The sequence below is a fragment of the Somniosus microcephalus genome, chromosome 3 (genome assembly GCF_052327205.1).
Source record: "Somniosus microcephalus isolate GS21.2 chromosome 3, FLI_Smic_1.0, whole genome shotgun sequence".
In the NCBI taxonomy this organism is placed as follows: domain Eukaryota; kingdom Metazoa; phylum Chordata; class Chondrichthyes; order Squaliformes; family Somniosidae; genus Somniosus; species Somniosus microcephalus.
This window is the reverse complement of record NC_140989.1, coordinates 188,884,204-188,897,500: the sequence shown is the minus strand read 5'-3', so window position 1 is coordinate 188,897,500 and position 13,297 is coordinate 188,884,204. Positions and strand designations below refer to the sequence as shown.

Below are 13,297 nucleotides of genomic sequence, written 5' to 3'. Positions count from 1 at the left end.
TCTCCGCTCCGGGGAAGTACTGGGCGACGAAGGGTACTCTGTTGGTTGTGTCCCGTGTTAGTCTTCTGAGGAGGTCTATGCGATTTTTTGCTGTGGCCCGTCGGAACTGTCGATCGACGAGTCAAGCGTCATATCCCGTTCTTACGAGGGCGTCTTTCAGCGTCTGTAGGTGTCCATCACGTTCCTCCTCGTCTGAGCAGATCCTGTGTATTCGCAGGACACACGAATCTCCATCAAAGACGGACACCTCCGCACTTCACTCTACCACAAGCCTACGGCCAACCTCAGGATGCTCCACTTCTCCAGCTTCCACCCTAACCACGTTAAAGAAGCCATCCCCTATGGACAAGCCCTGCGAATACACAGGATCTGCTCAGACGAGGAGGAACGCGATGGACACCTACAGACGCTCGATGGACACCTACAGACGCTGAAAGACGCCCTCGTAAGAACGGGATATGACGCTCGACTCGTCGATCGACAGGCCACAGCAAAAATTGCATAGACCTCCTCAGAAGACAAACACGGGACACAACCAACAGAGTACCCTTCGTCGTCCATTACTTCCCCGGAGCGGAGAAACTACGCCATGTTCTTCACAGCCTTCAACATGTCATCGATGACGACGAACACCTCGCTAAGGCCATCCCCGCGCCTCCACTACTCGCCTTCAAACAGCCGCCTAACCTCAAACAGACCAACATTCGCAGCAAATTACCCAGCTTTCAGGAGAACAGCGACCACTACACCACACAACCCTGCCACGGCAACCTCTGCAAGACATGCCAGATCATCAACACAGATACCATCATCACACGTGAGGACACCACCCACCAGGTACATGGTACATACTCATGTGACTCGGCCAACGTTGTCTACCTCATACGTTGCAGGAAAGGATGCCCCGGAGCATGGTACATCGGCGGTACATGCAGACTCTGCGACAACGGATGAACGGACACCGCGCAACAATCGCCAGGCAGGAGTGTTCCCTCCCAGTCGGGGAACACTTCAGCAGTCAAGGACATTCAGCCTCCGATCTTCGGGTAAGCATTCTCCAAGGTGGCCTTCGAGGCACACGACAACGCAAAATCGTAGAGCAGAAACTGATAGCCAAGTTCTGCACTCAGGAGGACGGCCTCAACCGGGATCTTGGGTTCATGTCACGCTACATGTAACCTCACCTGACATAGGGTCATCCAGACGCGAGTCGTTGTTGGCTTGTTCTCTCTACACAGATGCGGCCAGACCTGCTGTGATTTCCAGAAAAAAAAATGTTTTTTTTTCTGTTTTTTGTTTTTCATACAGACCCCAGCATCTGCAACATTTGACCCCTTGTGACCCCACCTCATTGTTCTTTGATGTAATCACAGAATCCCCACAGTGCAGATGGAGGCCATTTCGGCCCATCGAGCCTGCACCGACACATATCCCACCCTATCCTGACTGACCTGTTTGGACACCATTCACACCTTTGATTGCTGTGATTATCTCTCTGCCGAGGTGTGATAAATGGCAGTTAGAAAGATTACCTGTAATCATCTGGCATTATTCTCTGACTATATAAGCTGTGTCTTTATGCTTCTCTCCACTTCACCTGACGAAGGAGCAGCGCTCCGAAAGCTTGTGATTTCAAATAAAACTGTTGGACTATAACCTGGTGTTGTGTGACTTCTTACATCACTTCTAAATGGCCTAGCTCTAATTTTAAGAACATGACCCCACAGGTTCTTGATTCCTCCACCAGAAGAAATAGTTTCTCTGTATCTACCCTATCGAATCCTTTTAACATTTTAAACAGCTCGATCAGATCATCTCTCAAATCTTCTAAGCTCAAGCATCAATCTTCTATACTCACTAGATTCTGTGCAGCTTGAAGCGTCCCTGACAACATCTGCAGGGAAATATTTGAACCAGTATTCGTTTCTGTTCGGTCTCCAGATCACCTCAATCAAGTCTTTCTGATGCCCTTCCAGACAATATTACAGGCAAAAGACCGGCAATCTGACGAGCACCACTTTTCATATCTTAAAAAATTCAAACCTGCATACGACGCTCCTCTTCCTCACGTTTCTTCCTCTCCTCCTCCTCCAGTTTCCGCTTCATCTCCATATCAGCTTTCCTAGTAAAAACAGAGCAGGAAGACGGTTCTGTAAGTTGTAATCAAAAAGGTCTCAGCACAGCATGAGGAGTTAGTGTGGGATCAATAAGAGAAACATCATACAGATACCAGCAGGAAAATCTGCTGGAATCAGTTGTGACTGGCAAACTTGCACCAAGAAACTGGCTGTAAGAGCATCACACAACACAATCAGTTGCAAATCCTTTTCTTATATATTCGTATTTTAAAAAGGAATGTGCAACAAATATCCACTGAATACATCAATATTCAACATGTAATCAAATGGTTCACTAATGTCCTTTAGGGAAGGAAATCTGCTAACCTTACCTGGTTTGGCCTATATGTGACTCCAGACCCACAGCAATGTGGTTGACTCTTAACTGTCCTGTGAAATGGCCTAGCAAGACACTCAGTTGTAACAAACTGCTACAAAAAACAGTAATAAGAACAAAACTAGATGGACCACCCGGCATCAACCTAGGCACCGGCTTTGGACACGACAATGGCACACCCAGCCCAGTCGACACTGCAAAATCCTCCTCACTAACATCTGGGGACTTGTGCCAAAATTGGGAGAGCTGTCGCACAGTCTAGTCAAGCAACAGCCTGACATAGTCATACTCACAGAATCATACCTTTCTGCCAATGTCCCAGACTCCTCCATCACCATCCCACCGGCAGGACAGACCCACCAGGGGTGGTGGCACAGTAGTCTGCAGTCAGGAGGAAGTGGCCCCGGGAGTCCTCAACATCGATGCCGGACCCTATGAAGTCTCATGGCATCAGGTCAAACATGGGCAAGGAAACCTCCTGCTGATTACCACCTACTGCCCTCCCTCAGCTGATGAATCAGTACTCCTCCATAGTGAACACCACTTGAAAGAAGCACTGAGAGTAGCAAGGGCACAGAATGTACTCTGGGTGGGGGACTTCAATGTCCACCACCAAAAGTGACTCGGTAGCACCACTACTGACCGAATCCTGGAGGACATAGCTGCCAGTCTGGGCCTGCAACAGGTGGTGAGAGAACCAACACGAGGGGAAAAACCTACTTGACCTCGTCCTCACCAATCTACCTGTCGCAGATGCATCTGTCCATGAGAGTATTGGTAGCAGTGGCCACCGCACAGTCCTTGGAGACGAAGTCCAGTCTTCAGACTGAGGACACCCTCCATCGTGTTGTGTAGCACTACCACCATGCTAAATGGGATAGATTCAGACCAGATCTAGCAGCTCAAAACTGGTCATCCAGGAGGCACTGTGGGCCATCAGCAGCAGCAGAACTGTATTCCACCACAATCTGTAACCTCATGACCTGGCATATCCCTCACTCTACCATTACCACCAAGCCAGGGGACCAACCCTGGTTCAATGAGGAGTGTAGAAGAGCATGCCAGGAGCAGCACCAGGCGTACCTAAAAATGAGGTGCCAACCTGGGGAAGCTGTAACACAGGACTACATGCATGCTAGACAGTGGAAGCAGCATGCTATAGACAAAGCCAAGCGATCCCACAACCAACGGATCAGATCAAAGCTCTGCAGTCCTGCCACATCCAGTCGTGAATGGTGGTGGACCACTAAGCAACTAACGAGAGGAGGAGACTCCATGAATATCCCCATCTTCAATGACGGTGGAGCCCAGCATGTGAGTGCAAAAGACAAGGCTGAAGCGTTTGCAACCATCTTCAGCCAGAAGTGCCGAGTGGATGATCCATATCAGCCTCCTCCTGAGGTCCCCACCATCACAGAAGCCAGTCTTCAACCAATTCGATTCACTTCACGTGATATCAAGAAACGGCTGAGCGCACTGGATACAGCAAAGGCTATGGGCCCCGACAACATCCCGGCTATCGTTGTGAAGACTTGAGCTCCAGAACTAGCCGCACCTCTAGCCAAGCTGTTTCAGTAAAGTTACAACACTGGCATCTACCCGACAATGTGGAAAATTGCTCAGGTATGTCCTGTCCACAAAAAACAGGGCAAATCCATTCCGGCCAATTACCGCCCCATCAGTCTACTCTCAATCATCAGCAAAGTGATGGAAGGTGTCATCGACAGTGCTATCAAGCGGCACTTACTCACCAATAACCTGATAACTGAGTTTCGCTAGGACCACTCGGCTCCAGACCTCATTACAGCCTTAGTCCAAACATGGACAAAGGAGCTGAATTCCAGAGGTGAGGCGAGAGTGAATGCCCTTGACATCAAGGCAGCATTTGACTGAATGTGGCATCAAGGCGTCCTAGTAAAATTGAAGTCAATGGGAGTCAGGGGGAAAAACTCTCCACTGGTTGGAGTCATACCTAACACAAAGGAAGATGGTTCTGATTGTTCAAGGTCAATCATCTCAGCCCCAGGACATTGCTGCATGAGTTCCTCAGGGCAGTGTCCTAGGCCCAATCATTCTTCAGCTGCTCCATCAATGACCTTCCCTCCATCATAAGGTCAGATGTGGGGATATTCACTGATGATTGCACAGTGTTCAGTTCCATTCGCAACTCAGATAATGAAGCTGTCCATGCCCGCATGCAGCAAGACAGGGGCGACATTTAGGCTTGGGCTGATAAGTGGCAAGTAACATTCGTGCCACACAAGTGCCAGGCAATGACTATCTCCAATAGGAGAGCGTCTAACCACCGCCCCATGACATTCAACGACATTACCTTGCTGAATCCCAAGATCAACATCCTGGGGGTCACCATTTGACCAGAAACTTAACTGGACCAGCCACATAAATACTGTGGCAACAAGAGCAGGTCAGAGGCTGGGTATTCTGCGGTGAGTGTCTCACCTCCCGACTCCCCAAAGACCTTCCACCCGCTAGAAGGCACAAGTCAGGAGTGTGATGGAATACTCTCCACTTGCCTGGATGAGTGCAGCTCCAACAACTCTCAAGCAGCTCGACACCATCCAGGACAAAGCAGCCCGCTTGGTTGGTACCGCATCCAGCACCTTAAACATTCACTCCCTCCACCACCGGCGCACTATGGCTGCAGTGTGTACCATCTACAAGATGCACTGCAGGAACTCACCAAGGCTTCTTTGGCAGCACCTCCCAAACCCACGACCTCTTCCACCTTGAAAGACAAGGGCAGCAGGCGCATGGGAACACCATTGCCTCCAGGTTCCCCTCCAAGTCACAAACCATCCTGACTTGGAAATATATCGGCCGTTCCTTCATCATTGCTGGGTCAAAATCGTGGAACACTTTACCTAACAGCACTGTGGGAGTAGCTTCACCACACGGACTGCAGCGGTTCAAGAAGGTGGCTCACCACCACCTTCTCAAGGACATCTAGGGATGGGGCAATAAAAGCTGGCCTTGTCAGCGACGCCCACATCCCAGGAACTAATTTAAAAAAAGGTCACACCCCCTTCGGATGATGTAATCCGGTTACTTTGGGTATATTTTGTTCAGTATGTGAAGATTTTGTTTCAACCAAAACTATCATTGGTTTATAATGATAAGTTTTATTTCACTTGACACACAGAGCAATATATACCCCTTAATTATTTATATATTCAGTGGTAACTCAACATATACCCTTCATTGAATGTGTCTCAGGCATCCAGATGAAAGGGAGAATGGGCACTGAATGTCTCGCCTCTTCTGCAAGTCTCAGATTTTGACAGTGTTCAGGTTAATGATAGTTTTATTACAACGCTGAGGGATGGAGCACAATTCAACTACAGCATTACGATCCAATAGGCCACAAACACTCCAAGATCAGGTTAAATGCAGAACAGAGCTCCCTCAACTCTACTCAAAACAGAAACTTCACAGCCAACTGCACTGGAATGATTTCTCCATTCCCTACAAGAACCATCCTTCTTGCCCGAGTAAGACTGACAATTCTTGTTGCCAAAATGTCCTGCGTTTGTGCTGTGGAGATAAATCTGTACAGTTTCAAATACACATACCTGTACTGATAGAATACATTCTCTCTTAGACACAGACACACGCGCATGCTCGCTCTCTTGCACGCACGCGCTCTCTTGCGCGCACGCGCTCTCACACACTCACAGCCGCCGTTCTTCCTCCTCGTGCTTGCGCTGCCGCTCCTCCTCTGCCCATCGCTTCTGTTCTCGTTCCATTTCCTGCTGGATGGCCCGCAGTCGCTCAGCTTCCTCTTCCTCTTGTTTCTTCTTCTGGAGTGCGCCAAGAAGCTGTTCTGAGCGTTTCACCAGAGCAACATATTCCTTATCAATCTGATCTCTGGTCATTGCGATACCCTAAGGAAAGCAAAGAGCAGGAAAAGACGGTCACACGTCAATTGCTTTTACAACTCAGATAGCATTCAGTACAGGTAACCGGGCAGTGCAAGTTGCTGACTTCGAATTAGGTAGTCACAAGGTCAGATTGTCCATCTTCTCAGCACCCTGACACTCTTGTCTTGTTTTCTTTTCCATTTTCAGGAAAGCCATTTGCTGGAGCTCCACAGATCCAGAAGCATTGCATCCTGGATGTGGCTGGGGAAAGCAGCAGGAAGCTAAGCAAAAACAGGTCTTCCAGCTGGATCTACTTGAAATATGGTGTCAGCCAAAGCCCTGTGGTTGTGGAGAGGACTGTGGTCCCATTGATCCATCCTCCTACCTAGAAATTGCTTGGTGCCAAGTGGCTAGAATAGAACAAAGTGAAGGTGGGATTGTGATGCACTCCCATTATCCAATAGCCTTTTAATGGTCACTGTTCAGACTCGCACATGAAGAACAGTCACTTGGGCAAGGTACAAGTAGGCTAATGGCACCTGTGCAAGAGACCTCAGCAAAGAAAATTAAAGGTGAGAAAATCACATTTGTACGTGGAGTTTGAACTTTGAAGAATGAGCAAGATTATACCAGTGGTGGACAAACTAACATGAACATTGTTTTGTTTGGTCCAATTCCATTTTTGGATTCAAAGGTGAATGTTGATGACATGAAGGAGTTTCTCAGTGAACCATCAGGGGCATCGCAAATATACGTGTTGCCCCATAGTAGGGAGGGGGTGGGTGGCAAAATCACTCAGCAACACTGCCCTTTTGTGAGATTCACACCACGCACAGCCATCTTGATCAGGTGACATCCCCCTGATTTGCATACACGAGGCCTCACCAAGTATCGTAGATGCTCCATCCTATGGCATGTGACAAAATGTAAACGTCCCATTCTCTCCCTTCAGTAATAATTATAGGGAAAAGTGATCACAACTGTCACAAGCATAAGTGAGAGCACCAGAAGAAAATCAGTACTTTCACAAAAAAAAGTTTGTTCAAGCCTATTTATTCAAATACTTACCTTGATTTTGGTCACAAGAGCATTAATTGATGAATCCAGATCCTGGACTTGTTTACTCATCTCAGCCTTTCCCTCCTTCAGGGCTTTCACCACCTCAGTCATTCTATTCACTCGCTGCTTCAGTGACTTCACCTTCACTAGACCATCAATGCTGTGGGCAAGAAAACTCAATCACAATCAGCAAAAAAATTCCCAGTGGTAGATAAGGGAGCGTGTACACAAGCTGGAAAACCAATGAAGTTAAAAGAATACTTCAGAATGAACACTACAACACAACTAAACAGCATTCAGCAGCAACAGTAATGAATGTGTCAAGCCACTTATGTAAATAGTTTCTTCTTTGCTGGGAAAATGAATCTTTTGTAAGATACAATGATCATGTCTAAAACAGGACCACGATCTAGTCTGAAATAACAATACCCACAGGATATGGCCCACCATCTTCCAACTGTTGCGTTGCCAAGTGGAGGCCTGCAAAGCAACAAGCTAGGCAGTAGCATGCTACTTTATGTCTGCTAGCTCAAGAAAGCTGTGATTACCCTGCATAGCTGACGGGCTTCCTTTTTCAACTGATTCTTTCCAAGAGACATGCCACTAAAAACTGCTGAAGCACTACTGATGGACTTGAAGTTATTGGGACAGTTTGACAAACAATTCCAGCCCAGTCTGTGGCTATCTGGAGACCAGGGCAATTGACCATTGCATTACCAAAGCTACCTGAACACTGAACTAACTTCTGGACCACTTACCGTGGTTTATGTTTTCTCTTGCATAACCACATGCGGACAGTCTTCTGCATCTTAATACAGGCAGCAGCTCGGTACTTCATCTTGTTCTTCACTGCAGGAATGAATTGTGTAAACACCTTTTAACGTATTGTGTGCACACAGACTACTTCCAGGCCCATCTCTGTTCTTTTATTTAATCAGGAAAAAGCAAGGAATCCCAGCAGGGTCAATTAAAATCTATTACGACTTGAATTTGTCCCAATTTTAACCAGTTTAGGCCTGGAAGTTGATATTTCTCAAAAAAACAATAATACTGAGGACTGGATAGTAGAGTGAGTTAGACACCATCCTTTAGCGTCTGAATTAGAATCCAGCACAGATTGATGGGTGAAAATGTCCTCTGTTCGCTGACCGCAAATATTCTACGTGAAATGAGTTTGGGCAGTCTCAAACTAGTTCCCTAGATGCTCCCAGCACAGATCTGCCCCTAGTTAGGCACTAATTGGCAGTCTCACTCAGGTAGATCATACAATGTTATTTATATGAACTTCCAGAAGGCATTTGATAAAAGTCCCTCATAAGAGACTGTTAACTAAGGTAGAAGCCCATGGAACTGAGGGCAAATTATTGACCTGGTTAGGAAATTGACTGAGCGGCAGGAGACAGAGAGTAGGGATAATGGGAAGGTACTCTAATTGGCAGGATGTGTCTAGTGGTGTCCCGCAGGGATGTGTGTTGGGGCCTCAACTATTCTCTGTATTTATTAACGACTTAGATGATGGGATAGAGAGCCACATAGCCAAGTTTGCCGATGACACCAAGATAGGCGGCATTGCAGTGTAGAGAGAAGCATATAATTACAAAGAGATATTGATGGATTAAGCGAATGGGAGAAACTGGCAAATGGATTTCCATGTAGGCAAATGTGAGGTCATCTACTTTGGACCTAAAAAGGATAGAACAGGGTACTTTCTAAATGGTGAAAATCAGCGGAGGTCCAAAGAGACTTGGGAGTCCATGACATTTTAATAATTATGTACCTGAACAGGTACAGAAAATAATCAAAAAGGCTAATGGAATGCTGGCCTTTATATCAAGGAGGACTAGAGTTCAAGGGGGTAGAAGTTATGCTGCAGCTGTACAAAACCCTGGTTAGACCACACCTGGAGTACTGTGAGCAGTTCTGGGCACCACACATTAGGAAGGATATATTGGCCTTGGAGGGAGTGCAGCCTAGGTTTACCAGAATGATACCCGGATTTCAAGGGTTAAGTTAAGAGGAGAGATTACACAAATTAGAGTTGTATTCCCTGGAATTTAAAAGGCTAAGGGGTGACCTGATTGAAGTTTTCAAGATATTAAGGGGAATAGATAAGGTAGATAGAGAGAAACTATTTCCGCTGGTTGGAGATTCTAGGACGAGGGGGCATTGTCTAAACATTAGAACCAGACCTTTCAGGAGTGAAATTAGGAAACACTTCTACACACAAAGGCTGGTAGAAGTTTGGAACTCTTTTCTGCAAATGGCAACGGATACTAGATCAATTGTTAATTTTAAATCTGAGATTGATAGATTTTTGTTAACCAAAGGTATTAAGGGATATGGGCCAAAGGCGGGTATATGGAGTTAGGTCGCAGATCAGCCATGATCTCACTGAATGGCAGAACAGGCTCGAGGGACTAAATGGTCCATTTCTGTTCCTAGGTTCCTATGATGGCCAGAGTCAGAAATGGAAAATATTACATTGATGCAGTAGGGAACCTGCTTTTCCAAAGTCAGCAAAAAAGGGAGCTTGACTCGGTCCATAACTATCGCCCAAAGTGGGAATGTGTGAGTGTGAGCCCAAAATGGGAATATTCCATTACCCAACACTAATGGCCCAGAAGTTCAGGTCAGGGGCTTCCCGCAGGTGTAAGCCCCCGACCTGCACTTACCTGGTGCGCCGGCAATTGAGCTGTAGGGCCCCGTGGAATTCCGATCCGGGGCCTGGCCCAGCTGCCGGCGCGCAGTGCTTGCGTGTCCCAGGGGCGCAATTTGTGCAATGCGTCCCCTGGGATCACGTGAGTCATGGGCAGCCAATCGGAGGAGGGAAAAGCCCATTCATAAGTCTGACAGGAAGACCTGTCAAGACTTATAAATACTACAGCCCCAAAATAGCAGTAAACCTTCAAATAAAGTTTAAAAAAACATCACACTTTTAAAATAAACTATAAATTACAATAAATAACTTTCAAACAATAATTTAAATTTTTGAAAAAAATAATTTTATATTCTAACGGGGCTAAAAATAAACTTACCTTGCTTTAAAGTATTTAAAAATAATAAACCTGTGGAAAAAATGTTTTAATTTTAATTAATTGACCACTTACCTTGTAAAAAGCAGGCCTCACGCCTGCTTTTTACATTTCTAAATCCTGCAGGCTTACGATCCCGGGAAAACCTGCAAAAAAAACCTAAGTTCAAAGCGCACGCGCAGCCTCTCCTGCGCGCGCGTTTGACCTCTGAACCCCTTCGTTCAGAGGATCGGAAGTGCCGGTTTCCCGCGCATGCGCAGTGCATGCAGAAAACCGGCACTTCCATTCGGCCTACGGGCGAGTATCCTGTGCGTACTCACCCGTGGAGACCCGAATTTCTGGGCCAATATTCCTCACCACAATCAGCACAAAATTCACTGGGAGCTTTAAAAAATAACCTGCAATAAAATGTTTTGCAGGGAAGGACAGAAAAGTTGCTGATGCTGAAAAATTAGTCAAACTTTCCCAATTCTTACTAATTAGCAAGAATTTATAATGCAGCACAAGTAAGGAGTGTGATAGAATACTCTCCCCTTGCCTGGATGAGTGCAGCTCCAACAACACTCATGAAGCTCAATACCATCCAGGACAAAGCAGCCCACTTGATTGACACCCCATCCACCACCTTAAACATTCACTCCCTCCACCTCAAACGTACCGTGGCTGCAGTGTGTACCATCTACAAGATGCACTGCAGCAACTCGCCAAGGCTTCTTCGGCAACACCTCCCAAATCCGCGACCTCTACAACCCAGAAGGACAAGGGCAGCAGGTGCATGGGAACACCACCACCTCCATGTCACACTCCATCCCAATTTGGAAATATATCGTGCTTTCTTCATCGTTGCTGGGTCACATTCCTGGAAGTCCCTCCCTAACAGCACCGTGGGAGTACCTTCACCACATGGATTGCAGCGGTTCAAGAAGGCGGCTCACCACCACCATCTCGAGGGCAATTAGGGATGGGCAATAAATATGGCCTTGCCAACGACGCCCACATCCCCAGAATGAATAATAAAAAAAGAAATAGTGCGTGATGACCCATTCACATCAATTCCATGGATTATTGCCCATGTCACAGTATATAAGTAAACACATTTTAAACGTACTGCAAATGTGGTGTGGAGCAATATTAGTATAAAAAATAGGTTCCACAAAAGAACAGAGCTGCCACACTTAAAGAGTGTACTTACGTTTAATGACAGACAGTGCGCACCACTGAACCTTCTTCCATCGGCTGCAAATGAGCCAATGATTCACACGTTTCACCAACACCGCCAGGTGCTCTGGGTCGGACTTCATGATCTGATCGAACTCTGCAAACTGAGCAGTAAACACAATTCAGCTAAAGTGGTCTCGACGGCCACAGAGTCGTACTGGGGTGTTGGTGAAGTATCACACCCAGTACATCAAGCTATCTTTCTCTTGCAGATTCTGATTGACCTGGTGCGCAGTGCCTTTATGTTCTCTTCTTACACTAGCCTCCATTGCACGCACAAAATCATGCAGATCACTGCAATGAAATAAACTTTTAAGGAAAACAATAAAAACTGAAGACTCAGAGATAATCAAGTAATAGAATCATAGAATCTTACAAAACAGAAGATGGCCATTCAGCCCATCATGCCTGTGATGGCTCTTTGAAAGAGCTATCCATTTAGTCCCGCTCCCTCTGCTCTTTCCCCAGAGCCCAGCAAATTTTTTCCCCTTCAAGTATTTATCCAATTCCTTTTTGAATGTTACTATTGAATCTGCTTCCACCACCCTACCAGGCAGCGCATTCTAGATCATCACAACTCGCTGCGTAAAAAATGTACAGTTCGTGATCACAACTTTTCTTTCAGTCATAGTAAAGAAAAGTTCATATCTAACTGGCCTGCGAGACAGAAGCACTGTGAATGGTTTAAATCCCTGCTCACCACAAGTGTAGCCAGGCCAGTGTGCAATAGGGTTTGCCAACACTCCAGAATTCCCCTGGAGCCTTCAGGAATTAAAGATTAATGTCCAGGACCCAGCAAAACCCAGGAGAAAAATCACAGGGGCAATAAAAATTGTGGGTTTTTAAAAATTTATTTTGAACACTTTTGTTTATAAAAAATATCAAAACATGGGAAAAATGGCTGTTTGACGGACAGTCAAGAATCATCCAATCGGGTAATGAGTCTATTTGCTTGCCAATTTGCAGGGGAAGGCGGTGCACCGTGAGAATGGCCATGTTGGGCAACGAATGGCAGAGTGTGGGGGCGAGGCGGTTGGAGACCATGTGATGGCACCTCCAGGAATATGTCCAATCAGAGTTGGCAATCCTACTGTGGGACTCATGACTGTCTGGGTGCGCAGACTATAGGTTGCAGAAGGCCAATTTCACTGAAAGGCTGCAGGGCATTCTGAAGGAGGAGGGCGAACAGTCAGAGGTCATGTAAAAGCTTTTATAGATATGTGAAGAGAAAAAGATTGGTGAAGTCAAGCGTAGGTCCCTTGCAGTCAGAATCAGGGGAATTTATAATGGGAAACAAAGAAATGGCAGACCAACTAATTTAATACTTTGGTTCTGTCTTCACAAAGGAGGACACAAATAACCTCCCAGAGATGCCGGGGAACATAGGGTCTGATGAAAGGGTGGAACTGAAAGAAATCAGTATTTGTAGGGAAATGGTGTTAGGAAAATTGATGGGACTGAAGGCCGATAAATCCCCAGGGCCTGAGAATCTACATCCCAGGGTACTTAAGGAAGTGGCCCTAGAAATAGTAGATGCATTGCTGGTCATCTTCCAGAACTCGATAGACTCTGGAACAGTACCCATGGATTGGAGGGTAGCTAATGTTACCCCACTATTCAAAAAAGGTAGTCGAGAAAAAGCGGGGAATTATAGAC

General features: G+C 46.3%; 1 protein-coding gene across 5 annotated transcripts in view; it reads right to left on the bottom strand.

The window, feature by feature from the left end:
- Window positions 1-13,297, bottom strand: part of myo6a (myosin VIa) — a 350,780-nt gene that overhangs the window by 33,727 nt on the left and 303,756 nt on the right. For all 5 annotated transcript variants that reach the window (XR_015077588.1, XM_085982051.1, XM_085982054.1 and 2 more), the window contains 5 exons: window positions 11,616-11,745; window positions 8,150-8,240; window positions 7,401-7,551; window positions 6,148-6,356; window positions 2,044-2,122 (listed from right to left, as the gene is read on the bottom strand). Coding sequence is in view for 4 of the 5 variants with exons in the window: in XM_085982051.1 (XP_085838177.1) it covers window positions 2,044-2,122; window positions 6,148-6,356; window positions 7,401-7,551; window positions 8,150-8,240; window positions 11,616-11,745 (660 nt within the window). In the remaining variant the exon portion in view is untranslated. The remainder of the gene's footprint in view (window positions 1-2,043; window positions 2,123-6,147; window positions 6,357-7,400; window positions 7,552-8,149; window positions 8,241-11,615; window positions 11,746-13,297) is intronic.